Source organism: Lacerta agilis, chromosome 7, assembly GCF_009819535.1.
Source record: "Lacerta agilis isolate rLacAgi1 chromosome 7, rLacAgi1.pri, whole genome shotgun sequence".
NCBI lineage: Eukaryota > Metazoa > Chordata > Lepidosauria > Squamata > Lacertidae > Lacerta > Lacerta agilis.
The window spans coordinates 75,542,162-75,566,357 of NC_046318.1; the positions used below are offsets into that span (position 1 = coordinate 75,542,162).

At 43.0% G+C, this 24,196-nt stretch overlaps 1 protein-coding gene across 6 annotated transcripts in view; it reads right to left on the reverse strand.

Moving 5' to 3' along the window:
• ASAP1 (ArfGAP with SH3 domain, ankyrin repeat and PH domain 1) overlaps positions 1-24,196 on the reverse strand; it is a 138,075-nt gene that overhangs the window by 68,504 nt on the left and 45,375 nt on the right. For 5 of the 6 annotated variants that reach the window (XM_033155865.1, XM_033155861.1, XM_033155863.1 and 2 more), the window contains exon 3: positions 14,225-14,354. In XM_033155865.1, coding sequence (XP_033011756.1) covers positions 14,225-14,354 — 130 coding nt within the window. Of the gene's footprint in view, positions 1-14,224; positions 14,355-15,651; positions 15,761-24,196 lie in introns of those variants that run through there. The other variant, XM_033155862.1, reaches the window with a different exon arrangement.

The following is a 24,196-nucleotide window of genomic DNA, read 5'->3' on the forward strand; positions in this document are numbered from 1 at the left end:
CTGTTTACCTTCCTGCTGGAGTGGTCCCTATTTATCTACTTGCACTTTGACGTGCTTTTGAACTGCTAGGTGGGCAGGAGCTGGGACAGAGCAACGGGAGCTCACCCCGTGGCAGGGATTCGAACCGCCAACCTTCTGATCAGCAAGCCCTAGACTCTGTGGTTTAACCCACAGCACCACCTGGGTCCCTGCACAACTTGTAGAACAGCCTTATTTTATTGACAGTTACTGAACCAAAAATAGCATTGCATTGGTTCATTCGAACACATTCACTTTACTTTCAAATATATTCAGTTCTCTGGCAAAGTGAATTAATTTTGGACAATTTTCTCTAGCTCTTTGTTCATCTGAAATCCAAGCCACATCTCCCCTCACAGTTCTTCTTTCAGGAACAGCTCCCTTATGAAGAGTCCCAGGGCCAGGGGGTGGAGCAAGGCAGGTGGAAGGAGGCCTTCCACATTTAACATTGTTTATTTATTTTTAAGCATACTACTCTTACCTTGACTTGCAAATGCAACTTCAAATTTGTGAATTGTTACTCAATAGAAAAAAATATTTGGTCAGCAAATGAATATTGATGGAGCATAAATTTTTTGTGATGTTTTGAAGATGGCACAGTCACAGTTAGCCCTTTGATGCCAAATTATGGAGCAAAATACTGCAAAGCTTAATCATAACCTAATAATTTTTTCTGTCAAATATTTGTTTGCCATAACAGATGTACTTGTTATGATCTATGTTAATATTTTATTATTTACATGTATTTGCATATTTAATTTTAAAAAAATGCTCCTGTCACACACGTCACAGTCACACACGTCACAAATAGTGACGTGTGTGACTAAATTTAAAAAGCCCAATATTTTTTTATATTTTTTTCAAAAAAAATTCCAAACTTTTTTTTAGTGTTTTTAAGTTTAATAAGCTTATAAAAAAAAATTTCAGCATGGTGAAGTTCATGGCTACATTATTAGATAAAAAATATTAACTTATTGTGACGTGTGTGACACTGGAAGCCAGAACCAGTCACTTTAACATGGACAAAATTTAATCAAAATCAAAAATACTTTTCTGCCAAATATTTTTGGGCAGAACAGATATACTTGTTATGATATATGTTAATATTTTATTATTTATTATGTTTATTGCATTTTTAAAAAAACATGAACCCATCATTAAGATTTCATTTTAAAAAGTGACTTTCTGAACTTGTACTGTTATTTCCAATTTTCACTCCCCCAATTTTCTTTATATCAAATTATATTGTCATTTTAACAAAATATACACTTTCAACTACATAAAATATTTTTTGGGGAATTTTATCTTTAATTTTAATATTTTAGACCACAGGACCACTTTTCATGGAATGCCCCAACCACCATTAGTTCTCGTTTAAACAAAACTATCTGTTGTTAGTTGAAAATATTAATAGATGCTTCCTTGCAGATAGAAAAAGGTCCAATTTCCTTCTTGTGGTCACACTGATGAAGGGAGGGGAGGAGCATGCTTTTATACAAAGCACAAAACATTCAAAACAAGGCAGAGACTAATAAACAAAATAAAGCTATGAAGTCTTCACCCACTAGCTGTAACTATTTAAAACTCCTGAAGACAGCATCCCAGTTTCAAATGCTGGTTAAGATAAACATTTGTTAGTGCTGGTTGTGTTACAGCTGTAGAGTCTGGTAGCAGAAGGAGTCCATGCTTAATAGAGAAGCAATTGGTAAAGGTGCACATGATTCCATATCGCTATGCATAACCCCATAACCATTTTTAAGAGATATACCTCTGCATCAGCCCTTGCTAAACCCGAAAAAGAAAGGCAACGTGGAGAAAAATTAGTCTTTCCCCGCAGAACCGCAACTGTTATGTAGTATGATGCAAGCATAATTCCTACTGAAATGCACACTCAATTTATTTTTGTCTCCAGTTAACAGGTTTTTACAATACGTGTTTGACCAGAAGTAACACTAGGACCAAAATAAATAAATAAATATGATCCATTAGTCACATCACCTTCAATATTCTTAAAAGAGCTATAAAGCCTGATCTTAAGTAAATTTACTCAATTACTCCCAGGTAAGTGTGCGTGGGTGGCGCTGTGGGTTAAACCACAGAGCCTAGGGCTTGCTGATCAGAAGGTCGGCGGTTTGAATCCCCACGATGGGGTGAGCTCCTGTTGCTTTGTCCCAGCTCCTACCCACCTAGCAGTTTGAAAGCACGTCAAAGTGCAAGTAGATAAATAGGTACCGCTCCAGTGGGAAGGTAAATGGCATTTCCGTGTGCTGCTCTGGTTCGCCAGAAGCGGCTTTGTCATGCTGGCCACATGACCTGGAAGCTGCACGCCGGCACCCTTGGCCACTAACGCGAGATGAGCGCTGCAACCCCAGAGTCGGACACGACTGGACCTAATGGTCAGGGGTCCCTTTACCTTTACAAGTGTGCGTAAGATTGCAAGTTTAGCGTGGGAACACTTACTAAAGCAGTTTGGGTGGAACCCAGACTCAAAAGGACAGTAAAATTCCAGTGGGTGAAAACAGGAGTTGTTCTCAAAAAGGTCATCTGGGGTTTGTACTTTAGTGAAACGGATTACTTGGCATGTGGCAATGTATTCAGCTTGAAAATGGAAGTTCAAGCACCCTCTGGGATTTATTTTTAACTATAGCATGACTTAGCATTTCCCACTTCTGTCTATTTGTTGCCCTTATGAATCACTTTCCTTTAAATGTGCAGTTAAACTCAACTTCATTTTGAAACAAGGTCTTTTCCCTCTCCAACAGTAGCTGACTGTTCAGCTCATACTTGACCACAAGCGGTGGAATAATGAAAGGCTGCTACTGGGAGAGTAGTAGAAGATGCAAACTCTAGCTGGGTTTCATGCAATTCATACACTACTCTGTTTCTTTATGTTCCCGTTACCTCAAATCACTGGCTCAACCGGATGGAAACATTAGAGGTTTGGGCTGGAGAGCGATATTGAAAGAGATATATATTCAGGTGTTGTTAACTTTCTCTTCTACATCTACAGACTTAAAAAAAAAAAAAAAAACCCTCACATCAAACTGATTCCCAAAATACAACTTTCTGGTTATTGGTTTTTAAAACCAGAAGTTATAATCAGAAAAATAAATAACTGAACGTATTAAGTTGTATTTAAGGCTCAGTGATTCTTCAGTATAAAAATAGCCATTTCTACTATGGGTCTGCTATAAAGCAAGCTCTATCTACAGGAATAGCACTATAGAGTCAGTCACTGAATAATCACGAATGCTATTATTCTTGAATAAGACCAATGTGGAGTTTCCACCTGTGAAATAATGCAACATGCATCGTGCTACATAACCATAATGGAATTACCATGGGGAGTCAAACACAAACTAGATTACTGTAAGAAGCAAAAATCAAAGAGAATCTTAATCCAGAATGATCCTCAAAATCAATGTACAGCAGCAGTGCTGTAAATCCATCCCTGTTGGATTCTCTATCTTGTTTCCAAGACCATAGCATAATTAATCAGCAGAGTGGCAGTTGGAACATCTGAGGACCTGGGACAGGCTTCTAATACCTTTATTCTGCCAGCTTCTCTTACAAATGACACCAGAAGATTGTCCACTTCACAACACCGATTACAGATTCAAATGGAAGAGGAATTCATTTAGCCTGCTTTTTTTCAGAAGACTGACCCAATCTAATGCTGATGAACTTGCCTACAGACTAAAACACCACTCCCAATCGGATTACATGGTTATTTAGATTCTGTGATGCAGTCTCACTGTGTGGAAAAATGTGGTGCTACTGGAAGGATTTTTTTGTTGTTGTTTTGACCTAAAAATTAGTTTATGTAAATAATAACAACCCTTTATTGTCACTACACTACCTGTGTGCAGTGAAATTAAACGAGCCACCCTCCCCCCCATACACTCAGTCTTGTTCACACTCTGTGTCGATTGCACCACTATTTTTTTTCCATTCAGCAGCCCAAAAGCCCACGGATAAAAACTGTTCTTTAACCTGTTGGTGCGGCTGACTATAATTAAAATTTTTGTTTTGTTTTTATTTTACATACAAAATGTGCACAATTTAAATGTAGGTTTGGAGCAGGAGCATTCATTCAAAAAAGTCCACACAATATGTGATGGGCCTATGACTGAGCACCACCAAATTTAAACAGGGAAGAATTTGGCTGTTCATTCTATCTCTAATTACGGACAGGCTTTTGTTTTACTGCTTTATCCCAGTCAAATTGTGTCAGTTTTGCTATTCAGATTCACTAACAATGGGAGCTTGCTGATTGGAAGGTCAGCGGTTCGAATCCACACGATGGGGTGAGTTCCTGTTGCTCTGCCCCAGCTTCTGCCAACCTAGTAGTTCGAAAGCACACCAGTACAAGTAGATAAATAGGTACCACTGGCGGGAAGGTAAATGGCATTTCCATGCACTCTTGCTTCTATCACAATGTTCCGTTGCGCCAGTAACGGTTTAGTCATGCTGGCCACATGACTCAGAAAGCTGTCTGTGGAAAAACACTGGCTCCCTTGGCCTGAAGAGAGATGAGCACTGCACCCTATAGTTGCCTTTGACTGGACTTAATCATCCAGGGGTCCTTTACCTTTACCTTACTGTACAACAGGTCTCCAACATTAACACATCCATTAGCAGGGTGGAAGCCCCCTGGAAAAAAATCACTAAACTTATGAAGTGTTGATGTTCATATTCTTATTCTGCATTTAGTTTCAATGCGTACAACACAACAACACTTACTACTGATATTTATTCAAAACCATTAATGACACCTAACAGTAACTTGTGCTGAAGCACCCCAGTGGTATTGCATTAACCTTACTGCACACATTCTAGTTAGTACATACACAATGCATTACTCTTAAATCTAACAACCTTGTTCATCACCATAAAAATATTCATTCAATTCACTACCGAGTGTTTATTTTATTGCTATGATTGCACAAGATGTCACTTTTTAGAATGGGGTGGGTTACATGTTGCCCTTGGCTTAATGTCTTGCAAGTGTAGGGGCAGGAGGGGCAGCCGACATAGATGGAGCAATGGAGGGAGCAGCAATATCCAATGAGAAAAGCCTTCTGCCACCAATCAGTTTAAGTATCTGGTGAGAATAATCTACTTTCCTGACAGTCCACTGAGCAAGGAAGGAGTGGGGGGTGGGATCCCAGTTTTGACTCCACAGCTTGCATGTAGTCCAACAAAGAAAAATGCTTCTCTGGGTTAGAATATGGAATGCAGATATTGTTGTATCATAAATACAAAGTATGTTTGGGGAGGCATTATACTGACACTGAATTCTCAAGCATGCATAAGCAGTTTAACTCTTCCCCTTTCTTTCATTTTTCAGTTGGCACTAGGTAATCCACAGAAGCAAAATGAAAAACTTTAAATTGAATACCATGAAATGAAATGAATGCTGTCAAAGGCTCAATAAATGATTTTATCCCTATAAGCATTTTCTTCTTAACTGTAGCCCTCAATATATTTACTAATCAGGGGCTCAGTTCTGAAATACATTTGAGTTAATAACCCCACTTTTCTTCTGTAAGAAACTAAAGGCAACTAATCATATAACTGAAACATTCCAAAAATATCCAAACATAACAGCAATAAACCACGTTCAGAGCAGACAGACAAAACAAGAAACCAGCAAAAATCTGAATCAACACTTGTCCACCACCCAAAGCCTTCTGAAATTTCCACATTTTCATTAGGCCTCTATGGGAAGCGTATTCCAAATCAAGACTGAAACAACTCCACCGCTTGCTGCCAATGGCTGAGCTCCAGCAAGCAAGGGAACACGGAGCAGGGCCTCAGATACTGAACAATGCCTACAGGAGAGAACACAGAGGAGAATGTGATTTTCAAGCCCCCAAGGCTTCAGGCCATTTGAAGCTTAAAAGTTAAGAACACACACTTCATTAAACTGGGCCCAGAAATGAATAGACAACCAAAGGAGATAGTGCAAAACTGGAGTTTTGCCAGCTCCTGCCAACCATGACAGTGACATTTTGGGCCAGTAAGTGTTTTCTCTTTTCAAGGGCAACCCCACAAATACTGCATCAAAACAAAACAAAATAGTTTTTTTTTCTAAATTCACTGCATTTTAATGAACGCCAATGGACTGCAAGTTAATATACATTAAAGTGTACTTTAAATCGTGGTATAAGGTTTGGTAAACCATGTTTTGTTATAAATTTATTACATTTATATCTCACCTATCTTTTCACAAGCTCAAGGTGGCAGACATAGTTTTCCTTCTCCCTGACATATCCTCACAACAACCCTGTACCATAGGTTAGGCTATGTTAGGCTAACTTAGACAGTGATGGGCCCAAGGTCACCCAGTGAGCTTCCCGGCTGAGTGGGGATTAGAACCCCAACCTCCCAGGCCCTAGTCCAATGCTCTAATCCACTACAGTCGTACCTTGTCTTGCAACCATTTTGGATTACAACCACGTCAAACCCGGAAGTGTGTGTCCCTTTTTTTGGATTACAACCCATTTTGGGGGGGGGGGGAATTACAACCCATATTTTTTTGAGGCCCCATTGGCGAAGGCACGCCTTGGGTTACAACCTGTTTTGGCTTACAACCGGACCTCCGGAACTGATTATTGTTGTAAACCAATGTACCACTGTACATTATATTGGCTTAACGCTGTCGTTCCAAAAGTTGATCTTTATCTTAACATAACTATTTTTTAAATATATCCACAACAGCTCTGTCGAGAAGCCAAGCTCCTTCATTCATCAACCTGGCAACAGTCGCTCTATCCAGCTGAATCAGAGAAAGGAGACACAGGATCACTCCATTAACACAGCACAGCCCAACAACTTCTGGCACCTTCCATTCTTGAGCTGTTTTCTCAGGTCATTAGATGAAATTCTAACCAAGAGCTTGCATGTGTGTTTCCTACTCCCTCAGCACTCCACACTGCATATTAAGTTCATGCCAGCAGTTTGCTGCAGAACATGGTGAATATTTAAACCTATGTTCCTGGCCTTAACTCCAGTGTGGTGAAAATCTTTTAAGGAAAGCCACTCTGAGCTCTCTCTGCTGAACAGAAGGACTGATTTACCTGTACAGTATTATATAGAAAGGTAATATATATATAATTCTACCCATATACTTTATACCTGTGCCCAACAGGACATATTGAAGAACAGATTCTGAACAACTGAGACAAATTGTGATGACAGAGATTGGAAATTCCAGGACGTATCAACAAAATGACAGTTAACAAGTCACTAGAGCCAGATGGTATCCACCCAAGAGTTTAAAGAACTGAAATATGAAATTACTGATCTTCTAACATCAGTCTCCAAGGAACTGGAAAGCAACCAATGTAACACCAGCTTTTAACAAGGGATCCAGAGGAATACAAGTCAGTTAGCTTAATGTCACTTTCTGGCTAATTGGTGGAAAGTATTATTAAATACAAAGTTATGATACATGCTGTATGGTTTTCAGTGGCTGCTCATGAGTAACCAGGCTGACGCAGAAACTTCTGAAACTAAGTTTCTTTTTTGTGCAGATATATACAGTGCAGCTAAGAAAAAGACGTCCAGCTCATCCTTCGGCAGAGTCCGGGAATGACCCCTTCCGGTTCTTAGCCCAGCATAAAAGGCGCGGGATGTGGAACCCCCACCTACCCCCTCTGCGTCTTTCCCCCCTGTGCAAATGGGGAGATGGGAGAGGTGCTTCCCCTCCAGCCTCTGCTTAGTGTGAGGGCTCTCTTCCCCTGCCAGAGCCCTGACTCCTATTTCCTGCTCCCATCTCCCCCTCCCCACTAGAGGGATCACTGCCTCCCTCACTGGATGAAGATGAATTGCTCAGCAATTGAGGCGGGGGCTCACGATACCGATAAAGCCCTGGCAACTCCTTGCCTTCGGGCGAGGGCAGGCCTCTGACACATATAGAAGAACAAGCCTAGCTGAAAATGACCCAACACAGCTTCTACAAAGGTAAGAATGCAGCAGAACTCCAATTCAGCTGGCAGTTCTGTGGCTCAGCCAATGTTAAGTCTCCAACCTTGGCTCAGCCAAAGATATACCAGCATACAGTATCTTGCTTATCCTGGCTCAACAGAGGCTGGTGTATGCTCCCTTAAAGGGGTGGCGGCGGCAGCAGGTGCTTGATCAGAGAGGGGGACTTGGCTGGATACAAAGTCCATTCAGCTAGGTCACGTGACCTGGCGACCCGGCATAGAATACAGTACTATTTTACAGGCTTGTTTTCCTTCTGCTAGGCTTCAGCAGAGCAGTAGCCCTGCTGCAGAACAGAGTTTGTATCTGGTGTAACTTTACACCGGCTTCCTTTATAGCAGCTTCACATGCATAGGATTGCTCCCTATATCAGTTTCTAAAAGTCAGCTGTTGTGTAGGAAATGTCCCCTTTGCATTCTTTTGTCCCACCTTGCTGCTTAAAGGACATGCAGAAATTCAGAGATAGGATTTCCTTTACCAAAACTCTTAAATGTTATGCCCTCAGCTATTCTAGAAGACACAAATAAGCAATATTCCTGCCTTTGTGCTTTAAAACATGTTGACAATCTTACACATATATATTACCCTTTGGATGTTGTGCTGAGGGAACAACACTTGGCACACATATGATCAGTGGAGTCCACCAGTTAGTTGTACTGGGACCAGTGCTGTTTAGTTTGTTCTCAATTAATGTACAGTTAGGCATGAGAAGTGAGGTGCCCAACCTTGACAATAACATCCAAATATTTAAGGTGGTTAATAGGGATTGTGAAGACCTCCATAAATATATATCTCAACTGGGATAACAGGCAAGAAAATGACAGATGTGGTTTAATTGTAAAATAATGGACATTGGGGGGGGGATAAAATAAAATAATTGTTGAACTCCCATACTGTATATACCAACAACCAGCCCAGTCCTTCAATAGGAAAGGGATCTAGGGGTTGTAGTGGAGAGCTCAATGAAACTCTCAACCCAACGTGTGACAGAAGGAAAAAAAGAGATTATTTAGAAAAAACAAAATCGAAAATTCTTTCTAGTAGCACCTTAGAGACCAACTGAGTTTGTTCCTGGTATGAGCTTTCGTGTGCATGCACACTTCTTCAGATACCAGATTATTTAGAAAGGCATCAAAAATTAAGTTGTCAGAATCATAATACTTTTATACCCACAATATGTCCCTGAATGCCAGTGTCTGGGAATCTTACATTGCAAGTGCACTCTTGTGCTCAAATCCTGCTTATAAGCTTCCCATAAGCAACTGGTTCTCTAGAGCGAGCACAAGATATTGGACTATGCCACTGGTCTGATCCAGCAGGGTATTACTTATACAAATCTATGGTGTGGTCACACTTTGAGTACTGTGTGTCATTTCTAGTTGCCACATTTCAAACAGAATACCACAGAACTTTACAAGTATAGAAAACGGAGACCAGAGCACCTTCCCCAAGGAAGACTACAATATGTGAAGCTTTTAAATTTAGAAAAAGGCAAGTAGAGGGAGGGACACAATTCAAGGTTTTTAAAATGATTTTCTCCCTCTATTAGAACCCTGCATTTCTCCCAGTATTGGAACCCACAGCCATCCAATGAAGCGGACTGGCAGAAGAGTTAGAACAGAGTGGCTGTGGAACAACAGAAGGAGGCTACAGTACAGCCCTTAAACCTATGAGCAGACTTTCCAGAGGCACCTGGCTGGCCACTGTGTGAAATAATGAACTAACTAGGTTTTGGTGTGCTCTAGAAGCAATAGCCAGAATATTTTATAACTGTCAAATTAAATAATCTGATAATAGATTGCAAGGAATAACAATATGCTCAGAGTTGTTTTTAACAATAACTCTCTTATTCTATTTCACTGACTGCAGTAGTGCACTTTACAGATACTTACAAAACATAAATGTATATCTAGTGGTAAGTGAAATATAAAGGGGCCATTACATTTTATGTTTTGAGTGGTATAGCCTTGTAGCAAAATAATTAAACTAGATGAATGAACAGAACAGAACTACTTGGCAGGGGGTTGGACTGGATGACTCTTGTGGTCTCTTCCAACTCTATGATTCTATGATTCTACTGTGTAGGGTGTGGCTGTGTGCCTCTATCAAATTCCAAAATATATTTTAAGCAAGAAAAAAATGCAATACAAGAAGATCAATAAAACCTTTGTTGAATATTATTGAAACAAATCAGCAAGGACATAAAATACAGATATAATCCCATTATTTTAGCTTTAGTAAAGATTATCATGTAACCTTCCTTTATTGGTAAAAATAATACACTTTAGAACCCAGGTAGATTAATACTGCCTGCAGCTTGCCTTAGACATTTGCAAATTTAGTAAGATTCTCCAAGGACCCTATTTTTACAGGGGGTTTTTTAAAGTATTTCTGTACCTATTAAAGAAGCATATTTAAGTTTGAAAATGCAACAGAAAATGCACTCAGTGAAAAATAAGGAAGCAAGGGAAAAGGGGGATCTCTAAAGGAGAAGAAAATAACCTAAATTTGATGAGGTTAAGCTTTTCCACAGTCAGAAATGCAGCCTGCAGCAGCAAGGAATATTTTTTATCACTTACATTTGATAAATTATCTACTACATTTCCTCAATTATCAAGATCAGTCCACCACCATTCATACATGGGACACACCTTGGAATGGATTATTTTACTAAACTCTACATGAGTTTAGTAAAACTCCCTGGAGGAGCTTCAGCTGGTACAAAATGCAGATGCTTGTCAAGCCCTACTGACTAACTACAGGAAGCACATTTCAGTGATCCCAGCTCAACTGTAGCGTCTGCCTTGGTTTCCAGGCTCAATTCAAGGTTCCAATTATACTCTTTAAAGTATTAAATGGCTTGGACTCATTTCTCAAAGAATGCCTTCTCCTGTATGAACTTCCCTATGTATTGAGAGTGCACTTAGAATAAATACAGGTTTCATAGAGGCTTTCACAGAATCTTAAAGCTGGAAGGGACCCAAGGGTCATCTAGTCCAACCCGCTGCAATGCAGGAATCACAGCTAAAGCATCCATGACACAAAGCCATCCAACCGCTGCTTAAAAACCTCAAAGGAAGGAGAGTCCACCACCTCTTGTGGGAGTATGTTCCACTGCCGAACAGCTGTGATTAAATATTGCATGAAGCAGGCTTTTATTTTATCCAAGCTAATAGTACGCAGTTACCTTCCCAAAGTCAACTTAAATTGCAATTCCTTTTATCCTTTCTAAATGAACTCCTGATGGATCTACCCTATCCCACATCTAAGTTCAGTCAGGTGATTTTCCTTTTACACACACAAAAAGTTCCCCAAAATGGTCTATCCACTGTTAATGGCTGTTCTTCCTCTTTGATAAGCAGAAGGTAAACAATTACCTCCCTTTACGATTTTATTTTGCAAAATTACCTCCCTTTACAATTTTATTTTGCAAAATTACTTCCCTTTACGATTTTATACTGTATTTACTTTATGCTACATCCATGAACATTTACAGCTCATCAGCATTCCATAAAATACAAACAGTTGATGATACGAGCAATGATAAAAAATACCTCTGATTATTCTACAAATTTGACCTTCCCCTGACCCAATTGTGTGTTACTTTCTTTCCGCTTTATAAAAAGTCTGACACTGCATACAGGCCTTTTCAAGTATGCTTTCTGATGGCTATACTGTACAAGAGCTCTTCAGGAACTTGATCTCCGATGTTTCTTTTCTGAAAGATGCTTGTATTTTATTAACTGGCCCCCTTCTAAAAACCTGCCAGGGGGATTTTGACTGCTGCAGCCATTTGATAGAAATATATTGTCCAGCCTTTTCACTGAATACAGTCTTTAAAAGACCATTCCAAGGATTGCTTCCTCCAGCAAGGCAAAATGCATTATACTTAGCATTATATAAAGTCATAAGGAAGTGAGCATAAAGCCTGAATAATCAGCAATCTGGCTTGCTACTTGGAAAAAGAGGAGGAAACTATAATCAATAAAGCCAATGAATTCCATCACTTCCTTTCCCCCTCATGAATTTGTTCCATTTGTTATGACATGAAAATGAGGAATTCATCTCTGTGATGTCTTGTTGGCTGGAATAAAGAAATGTGGAAACAAAATTAAAATGATATTTTGTCACATTCTCACCGATTCAATGACTTACTGAAGAAAGGAAAGGGATTAAATTACTTTTGGAAGGGTACCGAACAAAAACAGGCTGATCCCTACTGGCCTAGTCCTCCTACTGTGGATTAACAGCGTTTTTGAACATTCTCACTTGCAGCAGTTTCCCCACTAAAAACACTTCCCTGGATTCATTGTTTTGAAAATTCTCCAACATCTGAATACATGCTGGGCATAGTGGACCCAACTTGTTCCTCACCAAGTGTGTTAAGGACTGCAGCACTGAAAAAATACATATTTTTGAACCACATTCTGCTTCCCCCACTCAGCATAATGGCCTAGGAAAAACTTAAATTGAACACAAGTTTTCAATGGATTACCAGTTTATGCAGCCAGACTACATATAACACAGAGAGACTGTATTGCCAGTTTTCTTGTACCAACATATTGTTTTAGAAGCTCCAGTACTAATATTTCAAAGTTATATGCCTGTTCAAAATGAACGTGAGAGTGACATTAGTGACTCTGCTCAGCACAGCACCCAACTGTCAAGATCCCTCCCACCTCTTCACCTGGACCCTGAAAATATATATATATTTGGGCTTATTTGTGTGTTGTACATACCACATTTCCCTGTCCCTTTCTTGGATCTGAAAGCTAGAGGGAGATACCAGCAGTGATTGTCAGGCTGCAAGCAAAGCTCTGACTTCCTTCTGTCTATATGTTTATCAACTCTTTAAAGAACAAGAAAGCCTGAAGTATAGGCACACAGTCTGATATGAAAGCAGACAGTCCTAAACTGCCTAGCACTAGGCACTGCCATATGAGCTTATAGATAGTTTTCTGACTTCCTCCAAGGGCCAGCAACACTTTAGACAGAAGATGTCACCATTGTTTCCATAACCAGATGCAGTAGCATCCCATCTCAGTGCTCTCTCAAGTCACATAAACAGCTGACAGCAATGTTTGACTAACTACATACAGCACTGGGAGAAATTTTACTTGAGAGTACTCTTGCAGGGGCAACTACAAACCAATAGAGTGTGGCAAATCTGCAAGCCTAAATCAATGTCACTTCAAAAACAAGATATTCACAAACAACTGGTCTTATCCTCCAATTCTATTATCCAATTACTTAGTAACACTCAGGCTGTTAATATACAAGATTACTTTCAACAAGGAAGTAATTATAACTAATCTTTTGGAATGGCATTTTGGGTCCCCCAGAGCACAAACCTGATCAGTACAATTTTATTGTGCATGTGTGAAAAAAGCTCTTCTGCAATTTCAACAAAGCTACTGTATCTTGCCTGTTACAATATGCACAAAACCATTACAATATGAACAACACCTTTTGAAAAATAAAATAACTGGAAACTCAAGACTTAGTTTAAGAAGCCATGTGGACCTTGATAGGAAAATCAAATTTTAACCTTGCTGTGATCTCCACAAGCTTTTTAATCACCACACAGACAAAATACAATGCCAGATTTTTAAATAACAATGCATCCCACATCAAATACAATATTCAAAAATATTAGGAACTGTATAGGTATGTTGCCTGATTTAGACTGAAAATGACATGCAACTGCTAATATTGAGATGGGTGACATGAATCAGGCTGTGCAGAGCTGCTCTACCATCCAAGAGACAGCATCACTGCATCATTTTGCATTGCATTCCCCCTTTCAACACCATAGCCCCAAATCTTGTTTGTCACCAATCTCCCATTTCAAAGAGATCTCCTCTACAGCTTGTCCTTGCCACCAATTATCTATTGCTTCATCTGTGCCAAAGACACATCAAGCTTCATTCATTCTGTCTAACCATTTGCTCTGCATAAATCATATCATCAAACAATCTTGCTGCAGTCAACACTACTGACATCAGGAAAGCAACATGGGATAACAAGACACAGAAGAGACAATATTCAACCTCATTTAACACCGAAACCCTTGGAATTCATAGACATGAGCACTGTGTGCAATCATCACCCAAGAGCATCCACGCTATAGTCATGAAGAAAGCAGGGCGGTATGCGTGTCAACTGGCTTCCCCATGCAACCATACACAGAAAGCAAAGGTGACAAGTGTTTATTTACCTCTTCCAGCAGCGTGACAGTATTCCTGCAGTTTTGTAGCCGGGTAGTAAAGCTGGATGTGGTTGGGGAATTGTAATCCTCTGTGGTCTCAGCAATAAACTCCGACACAGTGATCTGGTCCGGCATGATCCTGCCCAGCAGAAACAGATGAACACAGACAAGGAAAGAAAAGACAAGGAGAGATTGGGCATTAAACACAAGACAGGGCAAAGCAGCTTTAGCTGAGGGAGGAGTGTCAGTAATCCGCACCCCTCCCCTTTCTGCACCTAGTTTCTCTTCTGACTGCACAGCACCCTTTTGGGAATAGAGTTCACAGCCTGCTTCTGTAGAGGGGGGTGGGCAAGCAGACAGGAGATGCCTTCATCAGACTATCTCTGCCCCCATCATCACTAGGCTCCCTTCTTTGGAAGATGTCTTATTTTGAAGGAAGAAAGGATGGGTGTCCCTCCACTTCAGTTCCTTACAGAGCATTTCCATGGGGAACCCTGCCTCATAGATCCCATCTCCTTGGTGCCTCCTCCGTGGTTCGAGACTTCCTTCGACTCTCCCACTTAAGAGTATCCAGTTGAGTCATCCTCAAGATTATCCTAAAGGCTACATTAGTGCCTGCTGGTTTGAGGAGGGAGGAGAGGGGTGCAGACTGGCGATCCCAAGGTTAAACCACCAACCATCTCCACACCAGATCCCAAGAGTGGGCTTCCAAGCTGCAAACACCGGGCGTACTCCTGTTAAGCTTCATAAGGGATCGTCTTCAACTGTTTCGCCCATTCCACAAATTGACCCTTATTTTTTAAAAAATAAATAAATAAGAGGCCACATCTTCTGGAACCTCAGAGTGCCTTTGGAGCCTTTTGAACTGCAGCATCCGAGCCTTCTCTGTTGTAATACCCTTTCTTCTTATTATTCCCTTTCTGAAAGCGAAATTCCTGACCAGATCTTTAGATCTTTCTTTTTCTTAGCAGGAAAGGGAGGGGGGGAGGCAACCACCCACCCAAGGAAAGCTTAACTCCCCAAGTCTCTATTCATATCTTCTCCTCTCTTTTTTGGTGTAGGGGGTGGGGTGGGATAGAGACATCCTCTTGACATCTCCCTCAGATAAAAAAAAAAGGGGCTGTTCCCTCATCCCAGGTCTTATTTCCCTCCCCCCCCTCAAAAAACAACAACACACACACCCCAAAATAGATGGAAAGTGGGCAGAAAAGCGCCTTCTGTGAACCTAACACACAAACACAAAAAAACCCACAACCACAAAGCTTCCCCTCAACAGTGAAGTGGGGGGGGGGGTGTGGGTTTGTGGCGTGAGTGGGGAGGGGGAGTCATTCCCCGCCAAAAATATACTAATGGTAAATAGAAAGGAGGAAAACCCCTTCCTCCTCCTCCTCCTCCTCCCTCAGCCCCCCACATTTCTCCTCAGAGAGGCTACTAACTTGCGCAGGCGGCCCCCCTCCCTTCTCGGCGGAGAGCCCCCCCTCCCCAAGCCGGAGTTGGGGGGCGGGAGGAGGAGGGAAGGGTCGGCGCGGGGAGGCGGAGGAGCGGCGGCGGTGGCGGCGGCGAGGAGGGCGGAGGGCAGCGGCGGCGGCGGCGGCTGAGGCTGAGGGGGTCCAGGTCCAATTCCCCGGGAAGACGAGTCGAGAGGAAGGAGCCGAGCCGCTCTCCGCCCGCCAACCTGGACTGCCTTCCCTGCGCTTCGCTCCTTCCCCTACGCGCAGCTCGCTCTCGCGCAGGCTCCTGCAGCCGCCGCCGCCTCCTCCCTCCTCCTCTCCGCCTCCTCCTCCCGGGGCGGGAGCGCGCGCGCGCGAGGGAGGGAGGGAGTGAAGGGAGGAGGGGGAAAGAGTGCGCGCGCACACGCCCTCGCGCCTGACGGGGTTTTTGTGTGTGTGTGTGAGAGAGGGGGGGGGGAAAGAGGCACGCGCCGCTCGCCCGGTCGGACCCACCGCAGCCGCGCTTTCAGTCACCCGCCGAACGGACCAATCGCCCCTTGCGCTGCTTCCCTTTCTCCCGCCTCCCGCGCTTGCTCCGCCTACCACCAACAACCCGCCTCTATCTCTCTCTCTGTCGGAGAAGGAGGCCTGTCACGTGAGGAAAACAAGGAAGTAGCCCTGCGCACGCGCTTAGGTGTACGCAATGGCTCGCGCGCGCTCTCTCTCTCTCTCTTTCGCGCGCGCGCCCGCCTTTCCGTGGGGTGAGCGCCCGCATGCTGAGGCCGCTTGCGGCGGAGGCTAATGTTCCATACAGAGACTCACTGGCAGCCAATAATAATAATAATAATAATAATAATAATAATAATGATGATGATGATGATGATGTTATTTATTTATTTAGCCCGACTTTCGCCCTGACAGGGGATCAAGGCGGCTTACGGATAAAAATGATAATTGCTAAAAACATAGGGGGAAAAGCAATTAAACTTTGATAGACTCAAAACTCTCTTTCTCTATATTTTATAAAATTTATACACTGCCTGATAGGTTTTTTTTTTTGTTTGTTTAAATCGCCTCCAAGCAGTTTACAAAAGGCAATGGCGCTGAGAGAAATTCGCAACTGTACACTTTAAAAAAACAACAACCACTAAAAGGTGCCGAAAAGAGTGAAGTGAAGGAGCCTGATGGACCTTAACAGGCAGGGAGTTCCAAAGTGTAGCTGCAGCCACACTATAAACGTTTGTGAGTTCTTACGAATTTGCGGCACCTGCGGGAGTCGCAGTTCCACCCACGGGAGCAGTTGAGTGGGCAGCACGTGTATTAAATTTATTGCTATATAAATCCATTAAATAGATAAAACGTTAAAACCTTACTTATAATAATCGAAAACAGCATGGCACCAGCCCTTTCATTAAAAGCAGCCATTTCCCCCAAAGCCTCATTGCGACAAGAAGGTATTCACCTGCCAGCGGAGGGACAACAAGGAGGGAGCCAGTTTGACATTTCCATGGAGGGAATTCCAATGTTGCCTGGGAGCAGACAACTTTAAAATGCTACATGCACCTGACCCCGGTCCACACGTTAGGTGCATGCTTAAATGCATATGCTTTAAATACTGTATGCAGGAACTTAAATGGGAGAGGAGGAAACATCCGAGGTGAAACGAGGCCTGGAATCCCCTCCCCCCCCCCCATGGGTAAGGGTCAGAAGTCAGAATGAGGAGGTAATAACTTGCTTTTGCTATTTGAAGTATCTCCTTGTGACTTGTTTTGTGGGGCACAAAACCTGCTGCTACCAGAGAAGGTTGCCTTTGACTGTGACCGTGCTGATTCCTTGCCTTAGAAAAATAACCAAGATTAAGAGAAAGCAGAGAAGAAACGCCAGCACTCACAGTGTGTGCATGCACACTTTTCATGTGTGTAACAGCCATATCGGTCCAATGTCAAATCTCAGGAAAAGCAACCACTGGCATATCATGAAATGCCAAGAGATTTCCTTTCCCTTTGTCACACCAGACTTTTTTTTTTTAAGCAGGTTGACCCACATTTGCTTTACAGATTTTGTTCCAATCCCTTATTGTTGGGGGGGGGGGGGTCTGAAGGCACTCAGCCTGTTCCCCACCCTTGTTAAGCCGAACAACAAGGATTTAAAGGATCTGGGTAAAAAAAAAATCAAGCCAAGATAAGCCTCGGCTGCAGTAGCTCTTTGCTGTAGGGAAGTGCTGACTGGGAAGCCTTTTACGACACCCCCAAGCCTGTGCAATCTAACCTGAGAAAATCGGAGGATGTCATTAGGTGCAGTGTTGCTGTTGCGCCAGTTTGAAAAGAAGGAAGTGTTCACTGGTTGCCCGATGAGGTGCCAAGATGTGCATTTATGGCTCCAGCATCACAGCCTTGCATGCCCTCCAGATGTTCCTGCACAGCAGCAGGACCATGCTGGCTGGGTTTGATGGGAGCAAGAGACTAACAACATTCAGAAGACATCTGAAGGCAGCCCTGTTCAGGGAAGTTTTTAATCTGTGACATTTTAATGTATCCTAATATCTGTTGAAAGCTGCCCAGAGTGACTGGGGTACAAATAAATTAATATTATTATTATTATTATTATTATTATTATTATTATTATTAGGCTGCTTACAGGTTCCCCATACTGGATCTAGGCTAATTAACAGGAAAGGAAAGGTGAAAAATGCAAGTCAGTTTACATTTAAAGGTGACTACCTAATTTGCCCTTTCTGAACAATATGCAAACTGAAACCTTCAAAATTCACAGTTCTCCAAATTTTGCAACGTGTGCAGAAAGCATATCCTAAAGTGTGTGCAGAACAACGCACATCTTAAGGGATGCAACATTTTATACTGGGCGACGCTGATCTACGAAATTGTGTAGATGAGGCAAAATTGCATTCAAACTTGTGTATTCAGAGAAAGTCACACTAAAATACTAGTGTGTTTTTTGTGATGACCTCTTTTCGTTCTTTTAAAGCAGACATTTGTGAAAACATGGATAACTGAGAATTTAAGTTTGGGAAAATGAGAAACTAAAATCGACAGAGTCGCCCATCCCTAGCGGGAGAGAAGCAGGTGTTGCAGCAGACACGTGGCTGTCGCAGAAACCACCATCTCTCCTCCCTATTCCATTTCGCTGATCCCACATAGCATCTAGTGTAAGTCACCTTCTGAAGTGACATCACCGCACTGCGAGTTTCTCTGGACTCCAGTCCCCGTCACTGGCTGCTGGTAGTAAGGTGAGGTGATGATATCACATCACCTGGCCAGTTTCACGGTATGTTGCAAGTTTCATGATACGTTGCATGGAGGAGAGCAGGGGAAACTAGACACTGCCGTTTTCAGCGGCAAATGCTATATTAGAAGGAAGGAAGGAAGCTCCATAAGGAACAGAACTTCATTGCAAATAGAGCCCCCCTGTTCTCCAACCCTGGATGTTGTCGTCAGCTGTGCTCCTGGATCTGATCTCAGGGATGGGAGAGTATTTCAGGGGAGAGACTGCTCTTCTGGAGGGCTAGGTAGCCCAAACCACCACCGACATTGGTTGCAATTTTAAGGACTTGTGACTGAGTTTGCTCTTCTTTCTTCCACCCTTTCTGGGTCCGTCCCCCCCTCCTGTGTCATGCCTTTTCCAGATTGTGAGTCCTAAGGACAGGGCCTGCTTTGCAGCTGATCTTCGTAAGCTGGTCTCTGAGACCCATTTTTTTGGGGGGGGGTGAAAGGGCGGGGTACAAATGCCGCAAACAAATAACACGACGAGGAAATAATAAATCTGCAACACCCGGTTTCCCCTTTTGTTCCCTGTTCACTGTACATTAGGGTCAGAGCACATCATATATGCAAGCATGTGCAACAGTAGCTCCATGACCCTTTTAAACAGGAAAAACAGCACCAGGAGGAGGCAACTAGAAGCGGCAGTGGAGGGGAAGGGTATTTAACCCTTTGCCTGCCTGCCATTTTACAGCATTATAAATTGCCCCTGTTAAAGTGGCTTTCTCCTTTACCCCATTCCCTTCCTGGTTGTTGTTGTTGTTCAGTCGTTCAGTCGTGTCCGACTCTTCGTGACCCCATGGACCAGAGTACGCCAGGCACGCCTATCCTTCACTGCCTCTCGCAGTTTGGCCAAACTCATGTTAGTAGCTTCAAGAACACTGTCCAACCATCTCATCCTCTGTCGTCCCCTTCTCCTTGTGCCCTCCATCTTTCCCAACATCAGGGTCTTTTCTAGGGATTCTTCTCTTCTCATGAGGTGGCCAAAGTACTGGAGCCTCAACTTCAGGATCTGTCCTTCTAGTGAGTACTCAGGGCTGATTTCTTTGAGAATGGATAGGTTTGATCTTCTTGCAGTCCACGGGACTCTCAAGAGTCTCCTCCAGCACCATAATTCAAAAGCATCAATTCTACGGCGATCAGCCTTCTTTATGGTCCAGCTCTCACTTCCGTACATTACTACTGGGAAAACCATAGCTTTAACTATACGGACCTTTGTCGGCAAGGTGATGTCTTTGCTTTTTAAGATGCTGTCTAGGTTTGTCATTGCTTTTCTCCCAAGAAGCAGGCGTCTTCTGATTTCGTGACTGCTGTCACCATCTGCAGTGATCATGGAACCCAAGAAAGTGAAATCTCTCACTGCCTCCATTTCTTCCCCTTCTATTTGCCAGGAGGTGATGGGACCAGTGGCCATGATCTTAGTTTTTTTGATGTTGAGCTTCAGACCATATTTTGCGCTCTCTTCTTTCACCCTCATTAAAAGGTTCTTCAATTCTTCCTCACTTTCTGCCATCAAGGTAGTATCATCAGCATATCTGAGGTTGTTGATATTTTTTCCGGCAATCTTAATTCCGGTTGGGGATTCATCCAGTCCAGCCTTTCGCATGATGTATTCTGCATATAAGTTAAATAAGCAGGGAGACAATATACAGCCTTGTCGTACTCCTTTCCCAATTTTGAACCAATCAGTTGTTCCATATCCAGTTCTAAGTGTAGCTTCTTGTCCCACATAGAGATTTCTCAGGAGGCAAATGAGGTGATCCGGCACTCCCATTTCTTTAAGAACTTGCCATAGTTTGCTGTGGTCGACACAGTCAAATGCTTTTGCATAATCAATGAAGCAGAAGTAGATGTTTTTCTGGAACTCTCTGGCTTTCTCCATAATCCAGCGCATGTTTGCAATTTGGTCTCTGGTTCCTCTGCCCCTTCGAAATCCAGCTTGCACTTCTGGGAGTTCTCGGTCCACATACTGCTTAAGCCTGCCTTGTAGAATTTTAAGCATAACCTTGCTAGCGTGTGAAATGAGTGCAATTGTGCGGTAGTTGGAGCATTCTTTGGCACTGCCCTTCTTTGGGATTGGGATGTAGACTGATCTTCTCCAATCCTCTGGCCACTGCTGAGTTTTCCAAACTTGCTGGCATATTGAGTGCAGCACCTTAACAGCATCCTCTTTTAAAATTTTAAATAGTTCAGCTGGAATATCATCACTTCCACTGGCCTTGTTGTTAGCAAGGCTTTCTAAGGCCCATTTGACTTCACTCTCCAGGATGTCTGGCTCAAGGTCAGCAACCACATTTCCTGGGGTGTATGAGACCTCCATATCTTTCTGGTATAATTCCTCTGTGTATTCTTGCCACCTCTTCTTGATGTCTTCTGCTTCTGTTAGGTCCTTTCCACTTTTGTCCTTAATTGTGGTAATCTTTGTACGAAATGTTCCTTTCATATCTCCAATTTTCTTGAATAAATCTCTGGTTTTTCCCATTCTGTTATTTTCCTCTATTTCTTTGCATTGCTCGTTTAGAAAGGCCCTCTTGTCTCTCCTTGCTATTCTTTGGAAATCTGCATTCAATTTCCTGTATCTTTCACGATCTCCTTCGCATTTTGCTTGTCTTCTCTCCCCCGCTATTTGTAAGGCCTCATTGGTCAGCCACTTTGCTTTCTTGCATTTCTTTTTCATTGGGATGGTTTTCGTTGCTGTCTCCTGTATAATGTTATGAGCCTCCATCCACAGTTCTTCAGGTACTCTATCCACCAAATCTAAATCCTTGAACCTGTTTTTCACTTCAACTGTGTATTCATAAGGAATTTGATTTAGATTGAATCTTACTGGCCCAGTGGTTTTTCCTACTTTCTTCAGTTTAAGCTGGAATTTTGCTATAAGAAGCTGATGATCTGAGCCACAGTCAGCTCCAGGTCTTGTTTTTGCTGAGTGTATAGAGCTTCTCCATCTTTGGCTGCAGAGAATATAATCAATCTGATTTCGATGTTGCCCATCTGGTGATGTCCATGTGTAGAGTCGTCTCTTGTGTTGTTGGAAAAGAGTGTTTGTGATGACCAGCTTGTTCTCTTGACAGAACTCTATTAGCCTTTGCCCTGCTTCATTTTGAACTCCAAGGCCAAACTTGCCAGTTGTTCCTTTTATCTCTTGACTTCCTACTTTAGCATTCCAATCCCCTATAATGAGAAGAACATCCTTCTTTGGTGTCATTTCTATAAGGTGTTGTAAGTCTTCATAGAATTGATCAATTTCGGTTTCTTCAGCACTGGTAGTTGGTGCATAAACTTGGATTACTGTGATGTTAAAAGGACTGCCTTGGATTCGTATCGAGATCATTCTATCATTTTTGAAGTTGCATCCCAGTACAGCTTTCGCCACTCTTTTGTTGACTATGAGGGCCACTCCATTTCTTTTACGGGATTCCTGCCCACAGTAGTAGATATGATAGTCATCCGAACTGAATTCGCCCATTCCTGTCCATTTTAGTTCACTGATGCCTAGGATGTCAATGTTTATTCTTGCCATCTCATTTTTTACCACATCCAGCTTACCAAGGTTCATGGTTCTTACATTCCAGGTTCCTATGCAATACTTTTCTTTACAGCATTGGACTTTCCTTTCGCTTCCAGGCATATCCACAACTGAGCGTCCTTTCGGCTTTGGCCCAGCCGCTTCATCAGCTCTGGATCTACTTGTACTTGTCCTCCGCTCTTCCCCAGTAGCAAGTTGGACGCCTTCCGACCTGAGGGGCTCATCTTCCAGCGTCATATCTTTTATATGCCTGTTGTCTTTGTCCATGGAGTTTTCTTGGCAGGGATACTGGAGCGGCTTGCCAGTTCCTTCTCCAGGTGGATCACGTTTGGTCCAAACTCTCCGCTATGACCTATCCATCTTGACCTGTCCATAGCTTGCCTGAGTAATTCAAGCCCCTTCGCCACGACAAGGCAGTGATCCATGAAGGGGAAAGGGAGAATTTTTACGCGGCGCATTGCACTCCCATGTAGGCACCCATCCAGATACAGACCAGGGCTGTTTCTGCTTAGCAAATGGACAGCTACATGCGCACTGCAACGAAGCCACAGTGTATTACGCTCCCTTCCTGGAGGGTCAGTCAATTCACTGATTTACCCTAGGAGATAACACAGTGGCAGAATGGAAACAGGATGGGGCAGAGAAGTGCCTTTACCCTTCAGCCCTTCCACCCGCAGCAAATCCTTAAAAGGCCTCGGCTTTTTTTCTTTCTTTCAACGGGCCAGTTAAATATTGCCTTTTGTTATGTGCAAATTGTGTATGCCTCACCTGTTCCAGACTGAATAAACCAAGCAGGGAGGAAACCCCAGTACATTTCTGCTCCGTAATTTAATTGGCAGCATTAAGCAGAGGCAGATTTAGGGCAGTGCAACCGATTCTGCCGCACTGGGTGCTGAGCCTAGGGGGTGCCGCAGGGCACCGCAACTATGACCTAGTGAATTGAGAAGAACAGAAGGTGAGTGGTGGTACCAACATTTGGTCTCGCGCAGGGCGCTGCTGAAACTTGAAAGCCCGAAGTCCACTCCTGCATTAAGGACCCAATCCAGAGAACAGCATGCATTCCCCCCTCCCACTGGAACACATGAGACTATGACTTAAACATGAAGTTCGGTGGATTTTAATAGAACGTGGGCTCACCAGCTATCCTTATTTGCCTTGTTCAGTGGCAGAGCACCTGAGTTTCATGCAGAAGGTCCCTTGCATATCTTTGTAGGCATGGAGAAGAAGATTGCTGTCTGAAACCCTGGAGACAGAACTGACCCAATACTTTTTGACACCTGAAGCGAACCACAAAATGGCTCCCCCCCCCCCCGATCAGGGAAGAAGGGGTGAGTGAAGATCAGGAGCAAGGGGAGATAAAGAGCTACATCAGGAACCCGAGTGAAAGGAGACCAGCTGCACTTCCTATTCACCAAGAGGCCACATGGAAGGCGGCTGCCAAGGAAGAGGCAGATCTGGCTGTTGCTGCCACCACAGCAATAACTGCAGCAGGCAATGTATTCCTCGGAGGCCAGATCTTAATCCCCAAGGCTGTTGCCCAACCTTGCCTCACAGGTGGGCCGGCCCTGCCTGGAGAGCCATGGTCACTGTGTAGACAGTGCTGAACTCAGCACGAAGCAGCTCCCTTTCCACCCTAAGAAGAAGAAGAAGAAGAGTTTGGATTTGATATCCCGCTTTTCACTACCCGAAGGAGTCTCAAAGCGGCTAACATTCTCCTTTCCCTTCCTCCCCCACAACAAACACT